The 22,935-nt window shown below is 39.5% G+C and overlaps 1 protein-coding gene across 6 annotated transcripts in view; it reads left to right on the plus strand.

The window, feature by feature from the left end:
* The window catches only part of kcnab2 (potassium voltage-gated channel subfamily A regulatory beta subunit 2), a 95,037-nt gene that overhangs the window by 55,720 nt on the left and 16,382 nt on the right, over positions 1-22,935 (plus strand). For 5 of the 6 annotated variants that reach the window (XM_011474830.3, XM_011474832.3, XM_011474831.3 and 2 more), the window contains 3 exons: positions 20,009-20,052; positions 20,312-20,349; positions 20,653-20,732. In XM_011474830.3, coding sequence (XP_011473132.1) covers positions 20,009-20,052; positions 20,312-20,349; positions 20,653-20,732 — 162 coding nt within the window. Of the gene's footprint in view, positions 1-6,567; positions 7,608-20,008; positions 20,053-20,311; positions 20,350-20,652; positions 20,733-22,935 lie in introns of those variants that run through there. The other variant, XM_004068644.4, reaches the window with a different exon arrangement.

The following is a 22,935-nucleotide window of genomic DNA, read 5'->3' on the forward strand; positions in this document are numbered from 1 at the left end:
CAGCCATGTGGAATTACGGTTACTCCATCCAACTCTACGTTCCTCAACGATTGGGAGAAACAAAGTAAAGTAAATTACATCCCTAATAAATCACAAACCTTATCTCTAATAAAATAAAACCAGCTGGTTTTGAACTCAATTCTCTACAGTTGTTATAAATAAAAGTAAAGAGAATCTTCTTTCACTTTCGGCTTCTCCCATCAGGGGTCGCCACAGCGAAACAACCCTCCCACGAGGAAGAGCCGCATGGTTACCTTGGCAATGTTTTACGCCGGATGCCCTTCCTGACGCAACCCTCTCAATTTATCCGGGCTTGGGACCGGCACATCAGCAGAGAAGGGAATAGGGAGCAGCCTGGAATTGAACCCAGGTTTCACAGATGGAAAGCCTCGCAAACCAGCAAATAAAAGTAAAGAGAGTAAAGAGAATAATACACAAAATAACCACTTAAATCCGTAATGCATATCAATTTATATTGGGTGTAAATTTGAATGTTTTCATCTTAGAGTTGATGGGAATTAGTAGGCCTGCACAATAAATCACGAAATATCAAACTGTGCAACACGCATAATCGCAAAAGTTGGCGAAACTTGCAATAAATAGAAACCTTAAATGTGCTTCAACAGTCTTATGGCAGCTTGAAGTATTTAACAAATCATAAAGATATATTTATGCATTTGACCAATCAGATGGACCCCCTTACGCTGTTGACCAATCAGATGGAGCCCTTTCAAGTTTGATGCTTGCCGCTTATGTAGACTAGAATCATCTGGAGTGTAATTTAAGTTATGTTGACTCTTTATTTAAATTAAACTGTTGCAGTGAAATGAAAATTATGTTTTTAGATGTTTTGCTATTTTAGTCATGTATCGTATATCGTCATCGCAATATTGATCATTATCATGGCAAATCGCGAGTTTTCCTTACATCTCTGCAAACATCACTTATTTAATTACTGCAAATTCCATTGCAAACATTACTTGCAAAGAAATTAAACCCATTCGGGACAGAGCTTGTCACAATAACTAACCCTCATCCTTTCTCCTCCTTTCCTCCTTTGGTACACGCAGTACAAAGCTTTTCAGACTTTCCAGACTTCTCTGCCTGAACTCATGTTTTTGTGACAAATGCTAACAGGCAGAGGAGAAGGCCTGCCTTTAAACAGAGCATGTGACAATGCTTGCATTTATTTTGCCATTTTTTAGTTTAGTATTATTCATGTTGTAGTTTGTAGTTTAGGCTACTTTGTTTTTACTTATAATGCTTCTAAATCTGTATATTTATTATAAATTAAGATACAGTTGTTCGTGGAATATTAACAAAACTGTATTTTCATATTAAAATAACAGAATTCTCTTTCTCCTTTTCTTTCTTTTCACGATTACATAAATTACACAAGTGCAGGGGATTCCTGTTTAATAATTTTTTTTTTGATTGTCTCAGTTCTTTTACTCTGTTAGATGTGTCAGAGGGGACAGCTGAGCTGACAGCGCCTCCTGAGCCCTGCTGTCTGCCGGGAATCTGTCATGTTCACTGGAGAGTTAAGAATCGCAGCACTTGCTTCTCACAGATGTGACCTATGTCCATCCTTACTCCTCTATTATTTCCTTAGGAAATCCCATAATCTCTAAAGAATGAGTCGACATTACTTTATATGTTTGTTAATTTAAATCTGAAGGTCTTTTTGAGTTTAATTGTCTCAGATCATCTGGCTTTAAAGTTGTTTAAGAAAATCATTTGTCATTAGAGTGACTGAACAGCCAGCACCCACAAATCTTAAGATCCAGCCTCCAGACGCATTATGCTGCCAGGAAAGCATTATCGCATTTGTCCATCAACACTGTCAGCCTGCCAGACCTCACTTTACTTTGCATTAACTTTCTGAAGCCCCTGTCAACCTCTCAAGCACACTAATGCTCCTCTTTCTCCCCAACCCTAACCACATATCAAATTTGGGCAGGCTTCTATTTTCACGCAACGTTTAAATCCTCATGGAAGCTGTTCAGTAAAACTCAATGAATGGTGTTTAATTAGCTGTGGTCATTGTGTTTGGCCGTACATACATAGCATTACCAGCCAGTGTTTGGCACAAATGGTCCTAGCTGTTACATTTAAACAGAAGAAAGCTGAACTGCACACAGATTGAACATTAGCTTTGAATTTTTTTAAACATATGTATATATATGTACAGTACTGACCAAAGGTTGGGACTCACCCTCTAAGTTTTCTTTATTTTCATGACTATGAAAATTGTAGATTCACACTGAAGGCATCAAAACTATGAATTAACACATGTGGAATTATAACAAAAAAGTGTGAAACTCTCTCTCTCTCTCTCTCTCTCTTTCTCTTTCTTGTGGGGTCACAGGGTTGCTTGAGCTTGTCCAGCTACTATCAGGTGAAGGCACGTCAAGACCATGGACAGTTCACCAGTCCATCTGGCAGACAATCTGAGCTGTATTTATGTTTTCCCCCTTTGTCATTACGTCAACCCCAGAGTCGGTCTCAGCAGCGTGCCTACATCGCCCCCACGAAAACAAACAACAACCGAACTTTTGCAAAGATGGATGTGCATATTGTGTGTAAAAAGAAAATGTTTAGCCTGTCACCACTAGCTCTGTGGAGACAGTGGGTGTGTGTGTGTGTTAGCCTGGGGGTGGTGCTGGTAGAGCAGACTCTTCCTGGAAGGGGCTGTTCCTCACTTATCTACATCACAATGTGAGAACCTGCTCGTTTTAGGAGGGGCTGGTGCTCAGAGCGCAGGTTTTTAGAGGAATACTCAGAGATGCGTGAATGGCTCAAAATACCTCTTTGGGGTTGTTTTCAGTGAGGAAAGAACATTATAAAACACTTGGCTTAAAAGCTTAAAAAAATAATTTTGCATGATGTAGGTCCTTTAAATACTTTTTAGTAAAATTAATAAAAACATTAGATTGTATGTAGTAAAACTTTTGATCAGTTGTGTGTGCCTTGCTGTATTAGATGGAAATATTTTATTTGGCAAATAGGGATCGTTTGATAACTGACTGATTTCCTGAGTCCCACGCTGACCATCTTTTGATCTATTTTTAGGGCGTTCCCAGTTGTCTTTTAGTTACAGTTTTGAACCAGATGCCAGCTCAGACGAGGAAAATGAAGATGTACATGGATCTAGTCGTCTAAAAGTGGATGTATCAGAATGAAATAGAGCAGGGAGCTTCTACGTCACAACCACAACCTTTTTCCAATTACATTTTTTCGTCTGCTTTCGTCCTGATTTCCAATGATTTGACTAAAGAAATACTCAGAAAGGCTACTTTAATATTAATTTTCTTTATAAATGTCCTCCATCTTAAGAAAAATGCCATGGGATCATGTTAAAAACACCAAAAATGCAATTTTAATCAAGTTTATTTAAATCAAGAGTTTGAATTTAACATGGATTTGAAGTTATTTAACATCTGAGTACTAATAAAACTGATATCACTAATGTAAATGTCTTTTTAAAAAATAACATAAAACTTCCTTCAATGACATTCCTCTATATTTGACTAGTTTAAGTTGATAAAATGCAATGTTGAATTAGAAACAGAGCCTGTTGGGTTTTTGTAAGCATCTCTACTGGTCAGAACCCTTTCTTAGGAACTTTTCATGAAAGTTTGTATCTTAAACTGTGCTCCTCAGCTGCAGTATGTTGGCTGTAGTTTGGTGTAGGTCTGTTGTGTGAGTTGAAAATCCTGTGCAACCACAACAGACTCTTGAGGCCTCATTACAGCGTGACGTCACTGACGGCCTGTATGACTCTTTCACAGAGGGCTGCAAAGAGAAGCAGAATCGAACCAATAATATTGATTGTGTGTGTTTGTATGTGTGTGATTTTCTTATGCATCACTGGCAAAGTAGTTGGATTGCCAATAGCCAGTGTGAAAATGTTTTATTGTACGTTAATGGTTTTAAATCTGGATCTTTTGTCCAGTTTGCTGTTTTTTCCTCTTTGTTCCCTCCAAAGAAGAACAGGTTTCTTATTAATTCTATTCTGCCACAGATTTAATCATGTCAACACCCAGATTTAGCTGCAGTTTTAACTTTTTTCACCATTCACATTTGCTAAAGCAAAGGGTTCCATCTGCAGCACTTCTAGTGATGGCGTATCGGAAGATTTTTTTAAAGCTCAGTAAGTGACCAAAAGTCAGATTCCTAATCAAAGTGAGAAGGTGAAGACTCTGACAAATGGGAAAATATTTTATGTGAAATAAAAACTGATTTGTTTAGCACTTCTGAATATCACGACAGGAATTCAAAAGTCTTTAGTTTTTTAATTACTACAAAAATCATTTGAAAAGATCATCCCTTTTTTAGCTCTAGTTGTGTTCTTAATTTGTACACCCAAAATGCAAATGAACTTTCTTTTCAGTGATATGTCTTCGAGGGCTGATTTATCTTGTGGCAATGACTGAATAAACAAGGAATCCTAATGCACACTTTGATGAATGGCCACAAAATAGATTTTAGCTTAGGCCAGTGTTAGCCTGATAAGTATGTATTTAAAAAAACAAAACAATTAAAGTGTCCTAAAGTTTTAAAAGAGTAAGCAGCTTTTCCAAATGATCTTTGATTCTTTGCCCCTAATTGTGCAATGGAACATTTACAATCAATTATACTGAATAAAAAAAAAAGAAAATTAGATGAAAATCAAACCACGATCGTTCTTTCTAAGTTTCCATATGAAAATACACACACAGGTCACTGACTGGATTTATTGGCTCATTCCTCCTTCAGCCATGCTCAGAGATAGGGTAAGTAGTGTTTTTTTTTTCTTTTTTTTTTACAAAGTTTTGACTGTCATAGATAATTAGCTCTCACTTATCTTTAATAATCATCTGCTTTTTATCTCTTCTATTGCTTTAGTGTTGTGTTTTGTGAAAAGCTCGTAGTTAGATTGAGTTGGCAGATGTGAGTTATTGGATCACAGCCAGCGGCAGGCAGGGTTTATTGCATTAGGCATGTTTTTGCAATGTTGTGTTTGCATATTTTTGTAGCAGTTAATGGCTTCTGCTGTCTTTTTTTCTTTTTAATTACGAGGCGATGGTACATGTGGTGTGCTGAAATTTCTGACATTTTCCAGCCCTGATGAACATGCCGTGTTTGTGCGCCGGTTTGCATTTGGTGGTCAAATTTGTCATCTTCACAAAATGCAGTTTGACTGATCCGTTGTTAAACTGCTGAAGTCTGCACACTTTCATCGATGGCTGCAGCTTCAATTAATAAATGTGCAGCATTTATAACATTAACCTATTATCACATGTCTTGGATGTTGGAATAGATAATGTGATTTTAAAGACCTTCTTAAATAATCAATAGAACACAGAATCACTCAATGATTTTTATTTTAGTCTTTTATTTTCTCTTTTACTCAAACTTGGAAAACTCTTAGATTATTGTGAGTGGTGCATGGTGTGGGCTTACTGAACTGCAACTGACTCTTGTGGCCCCTGAAACAGAGCAGAACAAGCAGTGGCATCTCCTTTTCCCAACAGTACCACTCGTCACTAAAGATCAGTTTAGTATTTTGTTTTCACGCTGAACTGCTCTGTAGAAAACGAGAAAAAACTGCAGGGTTGTGTTACCTAAAGATGGTTCTGCTCCTATTTCAAAAGCTGACATATTTGATCATATCACCTAGCAGTTCCTTTAACCGGTCTGTCTTTTCTAATGATCCCTTGGAACACTTTTGACTCACCTTGCTCTCAAAATCAAGACAATAATCTGGTTTCAGTTCAACTTTAGTCCCCTCAGAGTTGTATCTAAGCCCAAGAGACCAAACGGTTGTAAGTCTAAGAATAGTTTGCAGCATCCCTTTTGCTGTACTCCTTTGATGGAGGTTTCTTCTTTTGGTTCTTCTACAACGCCATGCATGCCTGCTCCTAATGGCATCTCTTTTAATTATCTCCAAGGCTCAGCCGCTGGTCCACTCAGATAAGCTTCAGTATTATATTACTAGGAGTGTGCGCACCGTCTATTGTCTCGTCAATTTGCAGCCACTCTGACACTGAGTCCAGCTTCTGTGGTGTTCACTTTCAGCCTCCAATTATTACCATCATATCTTCAGTTTAATTTGTGCTTCCTGATGACCTAAGAGCAGTTTTGTAAGCAGGTCAATTCCTGAGTCGTCATCCTTCAGGATGAGGCTGAAAGGAGCAGAAATGACCCTAAACCCACCAAAGACAAAGAGCGTTGCCTTTGAGTGACAGCTGCTTTGTACCAAGACTGATAAAGTTACATAATAAATATTCGATGGGTAGTTGAATGTGTCCCCTTTTTTTCTGGGGCTGCTGACTGTTACAAAGTCCAGCCCTCAAAGCCCTCATACCTCTCTTTCCTTCTGACGAAATGAACTAAATCAAGCCGGACTGCAGGGCAACAGATGGACAAATATGAGGACAAAAATGTACGCTCCTTTCTTGGGAGAGGTGCTGCACACACAACGCATTTCTATGGCGTGCTCTCACGCTGCTGTGAGTCTCTGAATTTTCCTCCTCATAGCCTCTCTTCATATCCCTCCCACCACATTCACTCACTCCCTCTCTCCCTCTCTTTCCTCTCATCTCTCGCCTTTGTGCTCTATCTGGCTTTTTGCTTAGCACAAGCCAAACAGATGTAAGTTTAATCCAGGCAACAGTCAAAGCTGGGAAGTGAATCTGAGGCTGTCCCTTTTTACCAGCGTGCCACTGTGTTGACAGGATACGCATCAGGCGGGGCAACTGTCAGGAAGGCGAGATGAAATGCTCCTGGAGCTGCACACCGGGCTTTATTTTCTCAATTCCTTTGCTTGGATCTATTAGTTATCACTCTTGAAGGTTGATTGAAGCTTACTTTAAAGGAATCTACAAGACTGTGAGTCTGACTGTTGTAAGGTAGAACAAGCAGGCGAGCATGTCGAGGAATGGAGGAACAATTTAAAAGGACATTCTAACAACTTTATGTTTTTTTTTTGTTTTATCCGTCTCGTTAAAGTGGACTCAGTCTTTGTTTGCTTTGAATTCTGCAGCGACTGCAGGTGTTTCTCCGTCTGGATTTATACACCTGCTGTCCAAGAGAATTGATGGTTCTCTACCCTGACCTGGACTTCCTTTGACAGGATTTTTATTTCATCAGTGATTCATCACTCTTTGCCCCCCCCCCCCCCTTTTTTTTATTGCAGCTTGAACTCGCCACTTATTTAAAAGACTGGGCAGTGATTTCCAACAAAAGCCGCAGTGTTTGGTTTTTAGAGCAACAGCATCTTCTGGACAGAACTGTCTCGTCATTTTGAGAGGATTTGCAGACTTTCCACCGCAGGGAGTATTTCATATCTGATTTACCCGCAGCAGATTTTAATTAAAAGCCTCTCACTCGGACTGTCAGCCGGAAGCCAGGATGCAGGTGTCATTAGTGTGCACAGATCACCGTGGGGGGGTGAGCCGCAACACAGAGGACCGTCTGAACCGGCAGAACGCCAACAGCCCCAGCACAGGCACTCGCAGCAAGTTCAGAGCTGTGGCCATGGTGGCTCGAAGTCTCGGGCAACTCTCTGTTCAGAGTGTGCCCTCCTCCAGCGAGCAAAGTGTCAAGACTGGCATGAAGTATAGGTAGGGATGACTGAAATGTTAAGCTGCCACATTCGAGTCTGACCCTAAAGGAGGCAGATTTTAAATCAGTCTGACGTACAGTTCGCTATCTCGTATACTTGAGATTGATACAGTATTTTAATTTCCCAAAATAAGTGCTCACCAGAAGAGACCTGGCAAGAAACAAATGTGCATCAACCTCATTTTGCTGTGTTTTTTAGATGTCAGCCTAAATTTTATGTCAAAATATGAAACAAAAATTGAATCTCTAAAGACAGCAGTAACTCATGCTGCAGTTTGATAAATGTAGCAGTAAAAACACCCCTGACATGCAAATAAAAACAAACATTACATAAAGCTTACCGCAGGGATGCCGCTGGAGCTTGCAGGCATAGTGTGGTGCAGCAAAGGGTTTTTATCCCTACCCCTTCAGTCAATAACTGTGATATTTACAGTTCAGTTGCTTTCGGTCTGATGTGGTGTTTAAAAAGGCTCCATATTTTATTTACTGGAAGAAACTAAGCCTGTTTGGGTGTTAAATTCAGAAGAACCAAAAGCTGGGAAATGAATATGTTTGAACACAACACATTTCAAGCATCCAGGCTCAAGATTATAACACAAAGCATCAAAATGGAAGGATCCTTTGTGTTACGAAATCATTCAAATTAGTTAGGCCAATGTACTTGAGCTAAAAAAAAAACACTGGGAGATTTAAAAGAAAGAAATATATCTCTAAAGGAAAATGAAAAGCTCTGAGGGTTGAAGAGTTAGCGCTACACTCAGAGGTAAAGCACAAAACCTGCATAGATTCAGCTGTAGAGTAAAATTATTAATATCTGCTGCCTTCTGACTAGAAATGGGGTAAATTGGGTTGGAAACACAAATAATAGAACTTTATTTTATCTAAAAACCATTGCAGCAATGTAACATTTTATGTAGTGTATGAAAGTAGTGAAAATACCTAATTATGTTTTCGTTTTTGCTCAAATACACAACAGTGCATATGAGCACCAAATAGTTGTTTCGGTTGAGTTAGTAATTATGAATTAACGGAATTATTAGGTTATTCAACTTTAAATTCTTCGACGAGTTGTGTATTCAGATGTTTTTATTAGAACTAACTCGCAGAACTTTATGGTTGTTATGTTTTTTTTTTTCATAAACCTGTTAAAACAGACTTGAGTGTGAAAAAAATCTGTAAGTTCAAATGGTGACGTCTGTGCCGCAAATCTGAAGATAACAGAAATGAAAGCTTGGTTTATTGTTGAACCCAAACCAAGAGCTGATTGGAGGAGCCAAGTTACCCGCCTGTGTTGTCTGAACTCACATCGCGATCCTTTGTATCTGATTAGCTAGCGGCATCCTCGTCATGTAGAGGCACACTGTCATTATTGAAGCTAATGATATTGAATGAGAGAAATTATTTTCTGCTTGGGGGCCAGCGGCTGTTTGTGTTCCTTGCTGTTGCAGTGCACTACAAAGTACATAACGGGAAGTGTGTTTTGGAGATCTGGGCTTGTATCTGATGTAAACCGAAGGTAATGCATGCCTTGATGCAGCATGAAGCTCAGAGACTCATGCACTGAGGGCACGACATAGTGTTTTTGGTTTTGTTTTGAAGAGACAGGAATGAAAGGGAAGCAAGGAGAGAGTGAAGGGAAATGGGGAGGGGGGGGGGGTGCTTTGGTTAATGCTGGTGTAACCACTATGCCCAAGAGGAAGAATAGTGGGCTGGAGTGATCTGCGCTCATGTCACAGTGAATCTCTCAAACTCTTGAAGCCTGCAAAGCCTTAAACTTCAGCGTCCATTTCTCTTTTTCCATCCTTGAGCTTCTTTCTTTCTCTGATTAAGAGACTTTTTCAGTTTGTCCTTTTGACAGCTTGAAGAATTCAGTGGTTTTAATAACTGGACCCCCGAAAATCACCACCTATCATGCAAAAACCTTCCTTGATTATCAGCACATCAAAACATTCTCCTGAAATTCAGGCTCCACTGAGTTTGCTTTCAGTTCTCCTTTTTTTATCCCTTCATTGCAGCCTTGAATCAGTGCTGCCTGCATCTTTGAGAACCTGAACGTGTAAGGCAGAGAGTGACCTCTATCCACAAGGCCTGTGAAACCATCAAAGCAAGCATTCTGAGGGCATGGAGGCTTTATTGGGCCGTCTGTTGTTCTGCCTATGACTGATTTGACTGGTTAAAATCGCCGGAGTTGACTGTGAGCCTGCACCTCGTCAAAGGAATGATAAATGCCTCCAGTCGGAACTGAATTAATGATGCTCACAGAGGCTTGTGATTATGTAAAGAAGTGGGGGAATGGAAGGGGGGATTGGGAAACAGTGCAGGTGAGAAGTCACCAGGCTTTTGGTCCAGCGTTAGTTTTCTCGGTCAGCTGAAGCCTGCTGATTTAAAGAGTTTTATTTGCAGAGGTTTAGCAAAACACGCACGGTTATGCTGAGGTAGATAGGAGTATCGTTTTACAGCTGGACTGCCATTTCTGGGCTTTGTGTCGACACAGGAGTCAGAATTCATCTAAAAGTGCTGTGCTGAACAGTTAGGTTTCCTGCATTTCCAGTCAGCATCAGCGACAAAACTCCTCTCTTCTTTGGTGCATTAAGTCAGAGGTGAGTCACTGCTGCTCCCGTGTTGTAACTTTTACACATAACTCGCATGTTGCTCTCTTCTCTTCTCTTCTCTGGAGGTCCAATTTTAAGGTTGACATTGGATTCCAGCCACGGCAGATGGCCACTGGCAGCATCGTGTTAGTGGATGGCATTTAAATCCCACCACTGTGTTGGGCAAAGTTGTCCTGTATCATTATCAGCAACTACGCCGAACAAAAACCCCGTCCCCTACGGTTGTTTTTGTTTAGCCCACTCTGTGGTCACTTGAGAGAACAGATGGCAAAAAGAAGCGAAACGAAAAACTGCGAGCAAACTGACAGGATTGGAAATAGTGAAAGTTTTAATCGTTTCAGCATTAATTAGCTCCATGTGGCCTTTAACATAAAAGCTGTGACTGCACAATCAAAGTGCAGCGAGACGTAGTGAAACTAAGCATTTCCTCCTTTTTTATGATATTATTATTTTTCTGATTGCACAACCAAATCAGCACGCAGAAGCCAGGCTCTGGCAGGGGTGACAAAAGCTGTGGGTGTTGGATTTGGGTTGTCATGAGTGTGGGTGCACGCTGGGACGTTTTTATTGCACTCCGAGGGCTCTCATTGTCGGGGAGGCAGCTTCCCACCGCATTCACTCCCCATTGAAATACAAATCGCCAAAATAGACCACGTTAGCTAATAACAAGGATTCTACGGCTCAGTTTGTTCTATCTAAAGATAAAGACTCAGCCACCTCAGCACCATTCTCCATGTCCTCACAGCATTTACATGCATTCAGAATGGAAAGTGCCGGCAGAAACTTCGGAACCCTTAATTTTAATTTTTCCATGAAAGGAAAGCGCTCTGTAAGGCAGGGGCTGCACAGGAATATGTTGCATTTGTGTCTTTGAGTGTGTCTGAGAAACGTGCTTGTGTTATGTCAAAAGAGAAAAGTAAGGCAGCTGTTCTTTTTTCGCTTCACTGCTAAACTTTAATTAGAGCCTGCATGTGTTTGTGCGTTATTGTGGCGCTGCTCCTCTCTGTCGGTTTTTAGATTCGTAAATGCTCGGAAATATTTCCGGATCGTTTGTTAGATATTTAATTAGTCTTTTATCTATAGTCTCATATTTTAAAAATGTAGAATAGGTGCATTTGCAGTATATACAGTCTTATCTCAGACTTTTAGGAAGCTGCCCTATTAGGCCGTCGCTATTCTGCTGATGGCAGCATGTGTCTGGAAGCCGCATTAAGCAATTTTCTTTTTTCTTTTTGTTGCATGTAGCATTAGTTTCTGCATGACAGACATTTGAACTGCTCGTTACATAATGTGCGCGACACTGATTGAAGAAAAATAAAAGAGAACGGAGAGGGAAAACTGCATTTTAGCAGGAGGCCAGGGCTTCAGCTTACGCAGCATTATGTTTGGTTATGTGCGTGATGAATATTTAACTTGGCATTTTCTATGAAGGTAATGTGACCTGTTTGTTCTCAACTAAAAAAGCCCTCAGACTTAATCAACAAGACCCTTCACCACTGTGTTGTCTTTATTTTGAAGAAACCTCTCATTCAGTGGTTGTTTAGTTTGGGCTGCATTATTTTTTGTTTCACAGAAAAATCTTCTAAAACTTCTCTCAGCTAAGACAGTTTGGCTAATCATCAGAATCAGAATCGCGTTTGTCATGTGCACAGTTTACACTGACACACAAAATGTCGTTCCAGTACAACCCAAACAAGATCAGACATACAACAGAAATATGCACATACAGTTCAAAGTTGACTATTTATTGATAAAATATTAAAAATATTCAAATATGTTTTCCACTATTACTGTATTTTCTTTACATTTTCAGCATAAATGACTCAAAAGGGCATACAATTCACAGCTTAAAGAATTGATACCCACTAAGCAGCTGCAGCAGAACAGAGTGCCAGTCTGCACATTTATTACATTACTTGTATGTCAAAATCAAGTCCCAAAGCACCATTTGTGTGCAGGAAACGTCCTGAAAAAGAACTAGACTATATTCTGAAGTCAGAGGGAAAGAGGTGAAAAATAAAAGTCTAACCTTTAGGCTGACTAAGCATTAACCAATGGCTGTATGACGGAACTAGACGGAGTGAGTGTGATGTCACCCATAGAAAATGGTTTACTTCCGCCTCCAATGAAATTAAGTCAATTCAGGCGCCTTGTTTTTATTTATTTTTTTGCAATACGGACGCCGCCATGTTGAAGCCAGATGACATCAGTAAGCAGTGATTAGTCCGAGTCAGTCAGAGGCCACACCCCTACCCCTTGAAAGCGGGCTGAAAGGAATCTGTCAATCAAACATTTAAATGTTACACTTGGAAACACTGTTATTGAGCCATCTGATTGGTCAGTTTATAACTTGAAATAAAGAACAAAAATATATAATGTAAAACAATTAGGACTTGCAAGAAGAACATAAAAGTAGTAAAGCAATAATGGTGATTCTGACCAAGAGAATTCTGAGGAAAAGCTTTTAATTTCTCTATAGAAGTCTATGGGATTTTGCCGTCTTGGAAACAGTAGGTTTTTCCTATTTGTAATGTGAGGGGGGAGGGGCCACTCAGTCCAGTTCTCATCTATAGTCATTGGTTATAACATATCAATACCATCTATTAAAAAGGACAATTAAAACGTAAAGAAAAAAAGAAAGAAATTTACCATGTTGGAATGGAAACCAAACATTTGCATTTTTAAAAGCTGATAGGTTTCAGTGCAAAGTTATGGGCTAAAGCAGGAGCTCAAGAAGCATCAGCTTTTCTTTTTTCTCTGTTTATTTCATAATTTTTGCTTTAGGTCTCAGTTGTATCATCCCCTTCAATGCTTTTGTCATTTTCTGTGATGATTACAAGATGAGGCATCGTGGCTGCTGATTTGAGCAATTTCCGTTCCACATGGAGAACTGTTTGCAGGAATTTACTTCCACATGGAAAGGCTTTCTTGGAACTTTTTTGGGTTTCGTTCTAAAAACTCCTATTCGTTTTAGAGCTGCAGTGAACGGAAAATGAATTCCTAAAAGCAGAAAGTGGGATGCAGGATGAAGGTGAACTTTCAGATTTATTCAGACCTCTGCTTTTGGAGCAGTTCTGCATTCCTGGAACATATTATTTCTATGCAGCAAGAAGTGCTCCGGTCAAGATTCCTTTCTCTTCTTTGGCTTGCAATTTCTGTATTGATTAAAGCATTCGCAGAAAACGTGTTCTATAAGGAAAAGTGTGAGAGCAGAAATATAGATCTGTGTATTTAGCACAACTTCCTTCAATGTCCCTCTCTGCCTCAAAGGATTTTAAAAATCTAAATCTTTTGAAGCCAAATATTGTAAGAAAATTCACAAAATCTTCTATTTTTGTGTATTTTTTCACTAACTTAAATTAATTCCTCCTTTCATAAAAAAAAAATCATCCAGCATCGTCTCTCCTACAAAGTTTTAGACCCTCATATCTCCTTTCAATACAAGTCCTTTCAAGAAAAAATGCTGCCCAACACCTTAAAACCCCCCAGTTACCCCACCTTCTACCACATCGATTTAACGATTTAAGAGTAAAAAAAATGAACTTCTTAAAGGATTTTGAATCATGAATTGATTTGTAATAAAAGCTCAGCACAGGAGCAGCTGCTTTAGCTTTGAAAAGCTTCTATTTGCTGTTTTTTTACAGTGAAAAGCAAAATATATTTTGTCACCGGGGGCACTAGAAGAGACTTACCACACTAAATGCTTTTTTTTATTTTTTATGATTGAGTTAGACGAAAACAAATTCAGCCTCAGGAAACCTCTGGGTCTTCAATCTGTTAATGCCCAAATAAAAAGCAAAGTTAAACAGCCATCGACAGCTGCCTGGACTGCCTTACTGCCAGTGGCCCAAACTGTCTTTCTGACATCTGAATGTATGAAGCTGTTTACGTCTTGCAAGTAAAATTACAGTTGACGTCTTTTCAGGCTGTTTATAATGGCTTTGGAAGCAAACAGCACATCACAGTCTATATAAGGCTGGAATATTTAAAGCTAAAAAAAATGCAAAAGCAAGATGAATTTTAAACAAAGTAATTTGCTTCAAGCTAAGAACATAGCATGGGTTTTCAGCTGAGGGTATCAGCGCTTAACCAAAAAAAAAAAAAAAAGACAATGATGGCTTTTCCTCAGTCTCTATTGATGCTAAAATGAATGTCTGGAGATTTTATTACTTTCCATTTTTGGTAATTTGTCAAAGAATGGACGATAAACTAAAAACTTGCTTAAGAATATTTTCATAGTTTTAATTGTTCCAAAACATTGCTTATATATGAGAACTGGACTATTACTCACAGAAAATGACTTTCTTCTGGCCCCAGTGAAGTGAAGTCAATTCAAGCGCCATTTTCTCGCAATAATGACGTCGCCATGTTGGAACCAGAAATCAGTAAGCAGTGATTTGTCTGGGTCAGTCTGAGTTAACGTTTCTATGGCAACCCATTCCTGCCTATCAAAGGTGAGTTTGCTGGAAGGCCACACCCCTACATCTTGAAAGCAGGCTCAGGAGCATCTGTGAATCAAATACTTCAAATGTGTGACCTGAGACCACATACTTTTATTGAGGCATCTGATTGGTCAGCTTATAATTTAAATTACTTGCAAAAATGGGATTATGAAAGAGCATGTTCAAAAAGGTAGCAGAGCAAGAATGGTGATTCTGAGCAATAGAATGCAGCTGTTTATTTCTCTTTTCAAAGTCTATGGGATTTTGGCTTCTTGAAGCCAGTGTGCACTTCCTGTTTGGAATGTAAGGTGGGGATAGGCCACTCAGTCCAGTTCTTATTTGCAGACAATATTCCTGAATGTATTTAAATGTTTTTGTAGAACAGCATCGTATACCTTTATGTCTTTAAGTAGATATTTTTATTCCTTATTTAACAGATTTAAGAAAATAGTGCATTAATAATTCCTTCTTTTTTTAAACATTTTTTTATTTTGTCCACCTGCTTTCTTACTGAAGAAAGTTTTTGAATCCCTCTGCAGCTTCAAGTCGTTTCCACACAAAGCAGGATTTCAATATAGCAGATTTCAAATAATAAAAAAACGTTTTTAATTATTCCTTTTTTTGCCCTTGAAGGATTACTTTGTTCATTCTCCTCCATTCAAGAATGGCCCTCAAATATCCATTTGGGGTTTTTATCAGATGAAGGACCTGCTCCTTTTGTCCAAAGTTACAAAAGAAGGTCATTCAGCGGGAGAAAACTGGATTCAACCCTGAGGTGAAAAGCTTTTGGACTTGTAAAAAGCAGACTGGGCTGTCTTTTCATGCCATTGAGGTAACTGGATAATTGGGCCTTCTGTGTTGCATGCTTGGGTTTGACTAAAACAAAAAAGGAGCAGGTAATAAGGATGAAGTCTTTTTTTGCCACAGCTATTGTGTTTACAGTTTCTAATCTCCATATTTCTGATTTTACTTACATTACAGTAGTTTTTAAAAAGCTCTTTGTTTGCTATCTTTTAATCTCTTTCTCCAAATCTTACATCTATCTACACCAAGGACCATCTCTAATGTTAGAATTGAGATGTTTATTATTCCAGTTCACTCTTTAAATACTAATGAGTGTGGGGGGTTTACTGGTTTGTCATCATGTGTGACTGAATTTTGAATATTCTTGCACAACGTTCCAAAACGGTATGTCAATTCTATCTTTTCTTTGGGTTGCAAAGATTTAAAAAAATTTGGTTGACCTGATGTCTATGTGTATCATTTATAGTATTCCCTCTGGCTTTGCCCCTGCCTCTGCACTGGGGTTACTGTCCTGCACCGTTTGTGACTCTGTCATTGAAGGGAGTGTTGAAGGGACTCCTGTCTGATGTCAGCTATGACCGGATGCTGCCTCTTCACAGGGAGGGTCCATGCAGCACAGCTCAGTCTTCACGGCTGATACAGGACAACAGATCAAAATATGATTGAAGTGGGACTTTAAATAAGGATTACAAATTCACCAATATTAGCTAAACCTGAATAAACATTTAAAACTAGTCAGGCTGACCAGCAGGGATGCAACGATGCTACTCTTCAAGATTCGGTTCAAACCTTGACTTTTGGACCATGGTTTTTTTAGATTCAATATACGATTTGTGTATCACAAAACAAAACACAAAAATGCCTTTTTTGATTTGCGAACAGACAAGTAACAACTAAGCAAAACATTTTGGTTGGCTTATGCAAAGCCTTTTGTAATGCAATGAAACAATAAATAATAAATCACAATATGCGTTTGACACTTCAAATGTAAACTGAGTGGTAGGCAGAGTAGGCATGCAACAATACACTTTGTCCACGACATAAGGCAACATAAGGTTCATTTTTAAAACATGAATTATGGCATCGCTAGTGACCAGCTATCCGGTTCTTAGGCACTGCTTCATCTTCAATCTCTTGTCCTTTCCTGTGGTTCAGGTCTGTCTCTTTTAGTGTTTAGTGTTCCAACTTTCTGGCTGCTTCCTGTCCTCTCTTCTGACACAATTATCAGTCTCCCACCTTGTTTTTCATGGGCAGATGTTTCCAGTAAGTGTGTGTAACAGTTCACACTGTCTGATTGAATCCAGACTCATTAAAGATAAAAATCTACCACTTTTGATTGACTGCAGTAGAGGTTGCCATGGCTCGCTGTCCCCCTCGAACTCGTGTAGACTTTGCTAACGAAGCATGTTGCAGTCTTGAACCAGAGCAGTACTGGTTCACATTAGGGTTGTGCCGATGGACGATACCATCGTCCATCATGATGGGTGACTGACCTCACGATGGAGAGACACCATCGTGATGCCACGCTGTGAGTCGACACCATAAACCGCGATTACATGAACAAAATATCTTGATCGCTCAATGGTCGGATTAGAATCCAACCGTGTAAATGGGCCCAGAAAAATGTTTTCAGAATATAACAAACGTTCACATGGGTCACACTTTCGGTCGGAATAAATCATTCGCACATGCGCAGTAGTGTGTGAAATACAGGAAGAGGAAATTAGTTCCGCCGAGCGGCTACATACATAGAAATGGCAGCTCCGTAATATACGAGATGATCTTCTAAACGTGCTTTTATTAATGTAATGGATATTATGAAGCGCCTGTTCGCTCATCATTTTAATTTTAAATCCGTGTGGTCAGTGCTTTTTTTGTTGAAGAACGGAGCCGGAAAGAAGCCCGTGTTAACTTATTAGCAGTATGCTAACACGCGCTAACAACATTAGCTTGGGTGATCATAAATCCATGCGGGAAACGCTGCAATCTGCAGCTTGGCTAAACGTAAATATGTGGGAATAACATCAGCCTTTATTTTGTCGGGACACGACTGGAAAGACAAATCCAGGTGATTGTTTGAACGGTTTCTGAGGACTGAGCGACGTTTCTGCTGAAGCTTACACCGTCAAAGCCGCTGTGTGAGCAGGGGGTCGAGCTCTGCCCCGGACACACACTTTTACCGGGACACCTGGTGTTTGGTAGCTCGTTCACGTAGAGCTGTGGGACGGATCGCAGTCCTAAGTCTCCCACACGTAACAAAGCATCCTCCCTTCCTCAAACAAAGCTGTAAGTCCGTCTTCTCTGCTAGAGACACGGTCGCTCGCTCCACCGGTCCACCCGACTAAGTGCGGGAGGAGCGGACTACTTCTTTTCTAATTTTTTTATTTTTTTATTTGTTAAAGTCACTTCCCTCAGTTTATACTGGATCATCGCAAATGAGTCTTTAGTTGGGAAATAAAATAAATAAAGTAATAAAGTAAACTAACGAATAATAATTATATAATAGCAAAAAATTAACAACCCCCCCCCCTCCCGACGATATCATCGTCCATCCCGATGGTTCACTGCAAACATCGTCAACTGCAAATTTAAGGGACATCGCCCAACCCAAGTTCACATTTGACCTCACTTAGCTCTGATATGTGACCAAACAAAGCCTTTATTGAGTCCTCAGCCATAGATCAGGGGATATACAGTTTGTTCTTTGGAGTAGAATTAGCAAGTCATAGTTCAAACCAGAAAACTATATCTGCTTTTGTTAAAATCGTCAAACTTGATGTTTTGGCTTGAATCTGCTAACTTTGTATTTAAAGAGCAGCACCTGACTGCTGCTTAACCTTTATTGCTAAGGAAGCTGATAATGCTGATAATGTGTTTTTACACATTGCTTCTATTTGTTTTTTTATATATATATATATGTAATGACTGAATGTGAATTTTTCATAAGATAAAATACATGACACAAAACACGTAAACACTTTCAGAAAATCTTTTGAGTTTCATAGTTTTTCTTTTACTATATACGTTTATTTGAGGCTCTTTTGCCCTGCATCTACTTTATAGAAGGACTCATTCATCTAATTTAAAACCATGTTGAGGTTTGTCTTAATATATTTACTACAGTAAGATCTGGAATTAAAATTGCATTTTTTATTGCTTGTGTTTTACATTTTTATACTAACTTTCCTTTTAGTAAAAATATATTGCGTAAAAATCTTGATCCATAATGAAAAAACTTCTACTGGCTTCTACTTCTACTTTCCTGTCTGGTCAGAGGGCTCCCTTTGGTTCCAGTACAGACTGTGAATCAGTGCAGCAGCACCCCGGGGGGCTGTTTCTTTCATGCAATTAAGATGTGGTTGGTTGTTGATTAGCTTTATTGTAACATGATTACAGACCTCACCGACCGAAAACGGATTCAAGCGTTGCCCTTTTCATGAACGGGCAGACCCAAACGACTGACAAATTACACAAGCTAAATTTGGTTTGTTAAAGATAAGTCGATGCAATCGAGACCTTAAATGTTGAATCTTAAAAGGGTACTGGTTATCACTGCAGCGGTTCTTTTGGTGTCATACCCACACGTGCAATCAGAAATCTGTTCATACATTATCAGCGCCCAAACACGCCTCACTCCTTTCAATCCAACTGTTCTATACAGCCAGTCCTAAAAAAAATGGAGATATCCTCCCACATGCTCACTGTGACTCCTGCACATTACATAATCTCTCCATGCACTTTTTTTTAACTTGGCCAGATTATCTCAAGTGAAACGTTGACCAAAAGTGGCACGCTTTATGTTGAATGTCTATGATTTATGTGACATTTGAAGGGTGCTGTGGTTTAGTCACATTTTTTTTTCTAAAACATACAAGTAATCAAATGTTTGAAAAAACAGTTTGCACTGCTGCATTTAAAGTAGAAAGCCTATTTCTTTTTAGAAATCCTCTGCATAAATCAAAGAACCATCCAGAGTCACGACTGACATAGAAGGGTCTGTCTGGGCTTTGATTAGCTGAGAGTCGGCAGCTTTAGAAGCCCGTTGTTGTGACTAGTCAAGCTTCCGAGTTGCTGCAGGGCATTCAGAGGCTGCAGGATCCCGGTGTGCTGTGAGAAACTTTCTCTGGATGCCATGGTGGGCCTGCTTCCTCTTTCTGATTCATTCCTGACATTTTATTGAGCACGCACACACTTATCATCCTCAGCGTCTTCTCCTCACACATCCACTCAGCATATGTCAGTGCTCCAGTAGATGGGGGGGCTCACTTCAAATGCATGCAAAGCCCTGCTCTTCTGCATGACTGTAAGCCTCCACTGCAGTAAAGACCTCAGGGAAAAGAAGGCGAAGCACTAGGAGAATAGTACTTATTTAATTTCTTATTTATTATCATTTTTCATTTTTCTTTTCTGGTTCTTTGTGAAATTCTTTTAAAATAGAAACAAAGCCCAAAATAAGGTAGAGTCTGAATGCAAAAGCACCACCAATCACTGCCATCTGTGTGCTGCATTAATGCAAATTTATTTCTCTTTTTAATCTGACAGAAACCTTGGCAAATCAGGTCTGCGGGTATCCTGTCTTGGATTAGGTAAGATCAAAAGTTTGGTGAAGACCGCATGACAGGAATATATGACCCCTCCAAACTTGAACACTGCCTTTTTTTTACCCAGAGTAAAAAGAGGGTGTAAAATCACTGAAACACTGTTCCTTGAAGACTCACCGCGTCACAGCGCTATGTGCTGCATCACTTTGCGCAGAACATACGATATCACTGCTCACTTACTTATCAGTTCCCACATATGTGCCTGCTTGATCTCTTGACCTCTTCTCCCTGTTATCGCCTGCAGGAACATGGGTGACGTTTGGTGGACAGATAACGGACGAGGTGAGAGCAGATGGATTTTTTCCCCCTGTTATTCACTGCTTGGAAAGGAAGACTGCATGTAACCTGGCCTATTTGCAGTTTCTATAGAAACCTTGTACTTTGATTATCATTTCAATTCAATTCAATTCATACTGCCAATGGGAGCCAAAGGCAACAAAAAAATCTCACAGGAAGCCAGAGCACCTAATTCTGTAAAAACATAAACATAGTAAAAAAAGAAAAAAGGCCCTTACAACTTTATGTTAAAGCTCTCACCTCATTGTGCCCTGCCCCTCTGTTCCTTACCCCCTGTTTTCTCAACAGATGGCAGAGCAGCTGATGACTCTGGCCTATGAAAATGGCATCAATCTGTTTGACACAGCAGAGGTCTACGCTGCTGGGAAGTGAGTATATCCGATCCCGTCGCTCACTTATTGTTGATTTTATTGGTCATGTCCCAAGGGACTATACAGCTACCATTTATAAGGAAATAAACACATTCATCTGTTGATCCTATCAATAATTTTTAAAATCTGTTCAATTTTTTAGTGGATTGTTGATTTCAGTTGGTTTTTCAGCCAGCATAATGCTCTGTGTTGTTTCTGGCGGGGCTCACAGGTTAAGTCAGTGGATCCACGGTGCAGCTGAAGATGCAATCCTTTTCATGTTTCTTAAAACTATGTTATAGAACTCCAGCTGACGTCATAGCGGGCGGAATTTTGATTCATCCTCAGTGGATTTTTCTAAAATCTCATCGTGCTTATTTATGTATGTAATTTATTTATTATTTATGCATTTCCTTCAACAGGACGAAGCCCATTAATAGATGAATTCACGCGCTAAAACATTTTTTTTATTACTCCTGTTGCCGCAATGTTAGCACATCTTCAGTTATATTCAATTGAAATAATGCATTTTAAAAATAAAGGGTTTGAAAAGTTCACACTTCTGAAAATATTATTAGTTAAAAAAAAATGTTTGTGACCTAAATTTCCTCTGAAACCTTAATTTTAGTTAAAGGACGTAAACCTAAATCTATAAAAGACAATTCAAAGATGAATGTTTTTTCTTTTTGCTGTATCTGCGTCACATTTTTAATTCAGTTCATTTACAAAAGGCTAGTCAAGAATGTCTCAGGGTGCTGTAATTACTCATGTTATAAAATCTGTAGTCCCGTTACCCGTCACACACCTGGATGTGTGACATCTGTCCTCCACACATGACCCACGTTGTGACACATGGAGGCATCAGATCCTACTTTTAGTGTCTTTGGTGTAACCCAACCGGGGATTTAAACCCACAATCTTCCCAGGGGGGACTGAACTGGTTGGTTACCACTTTTTAACTTTATATCCTCGACACCGAGCATCAGCGATTGGAAATCGGCACCAAACTCTGGTTTTCAGCAAATATATTATTCCTTTTCTTGCCACTGATGATATTGTAACCCCAGGAAGTAGGGATGCCTCAAACTCATTTAATCCACCTTTTTTGTAAGATACAGATTTGATGTAAAGGATTATCTGTTGGGAGTAGGATCTCAGATTAGTCGCATCAAGTCTGTCTCTAATCCTCCAGAGAACACTCTACCTTTCTCCTGATGTTATGGAGGATGTTTGGGAACACTTCACAGGCAACAGGGGAGAAAATAACTGTCAGTTGCACTGTCCTGCTTTTTCATCTAATACCTTCACAGCTGTTGTCTGACACATGTCAGCCATCCACGAGTCTTTGTTCTTCTGTCAGGAGCAGTAAAACAAGAACAAGGCTGACCTTTGACCCAGACGCGCTACCATCCTTGTCTCTGATCATCACGCTTCCACAAAACAAGCCAGAATTCAATAGAAGGAGACAAATCCGACTGGTGCGCATGTTCCTTTAGCAGCTACAGCTGAGAATCTGTTACGCAGCTATTAATCCAAACAGAAAATATCAGCTTTTATCGCACAGACACGTGTGAGCTGAACAAATCACACGCTTTGCTCATGAGAATGAAGGAGCTTTGATGTGAAGTCCTTCATTCTGCCTTTCGGTTCTTTAATCAGTCACAGGTTGATGCAGTAAGAATCTGTCGGTGACGGTGCAGTCAGCCTCACTGATGCTGATCCCTCTTTGTCAGAGCGATAGTGAAGTCTTAGCTCATGTCATTTAGCAGAAATGTTTATCTTCAGTCACAAAGCCAAAAACTGAGCAGCAGAAAAATATTTATACATCCACATTTTGTTCTTTTGCATACCAATGCAGTGTAGATCATAATTTCTTTGGGTTATTGATAAATCTGCCCCATAATTTCCTGTGCCTCCTAGGAGTATTTGTCAGGAAACACATTAGGTCTTTTTTGCAAGACACCTATCAAAACAACATTTCATTTACCATCCAACCAGTGACAAAACAGCTGCACAACTAAAGAAATATTTGAAGGTCAAACAGCCTTATTCATGCATGGCTAATGTACTGTTGGATCTCAGCTTCTGCCTCCAAGTCACAGCATCAACTTTGCAGCACAGAGACCTAATTAATGGGTGGATAAACAGTCAACCTGCTTAAGGCGTCTTGCACCTTACATTTGGGAACTCAGCTTACCATTTTAAAAGTGGAGCTGCTCAT

This window comes from Oryzias latipes, chromosome 5 (assembly GCF_002234675.1).
Source record: "Oryzias latipes chromosome 5, ASM223467v1".
Classification (NCBI taxonomy): domain Eukaryota; kingdom Metazoa; phylum Chordata; class Actinopteri; order Beloniformes; family Adrianichthyidae; genus Oryzias; species Oryzias latipes.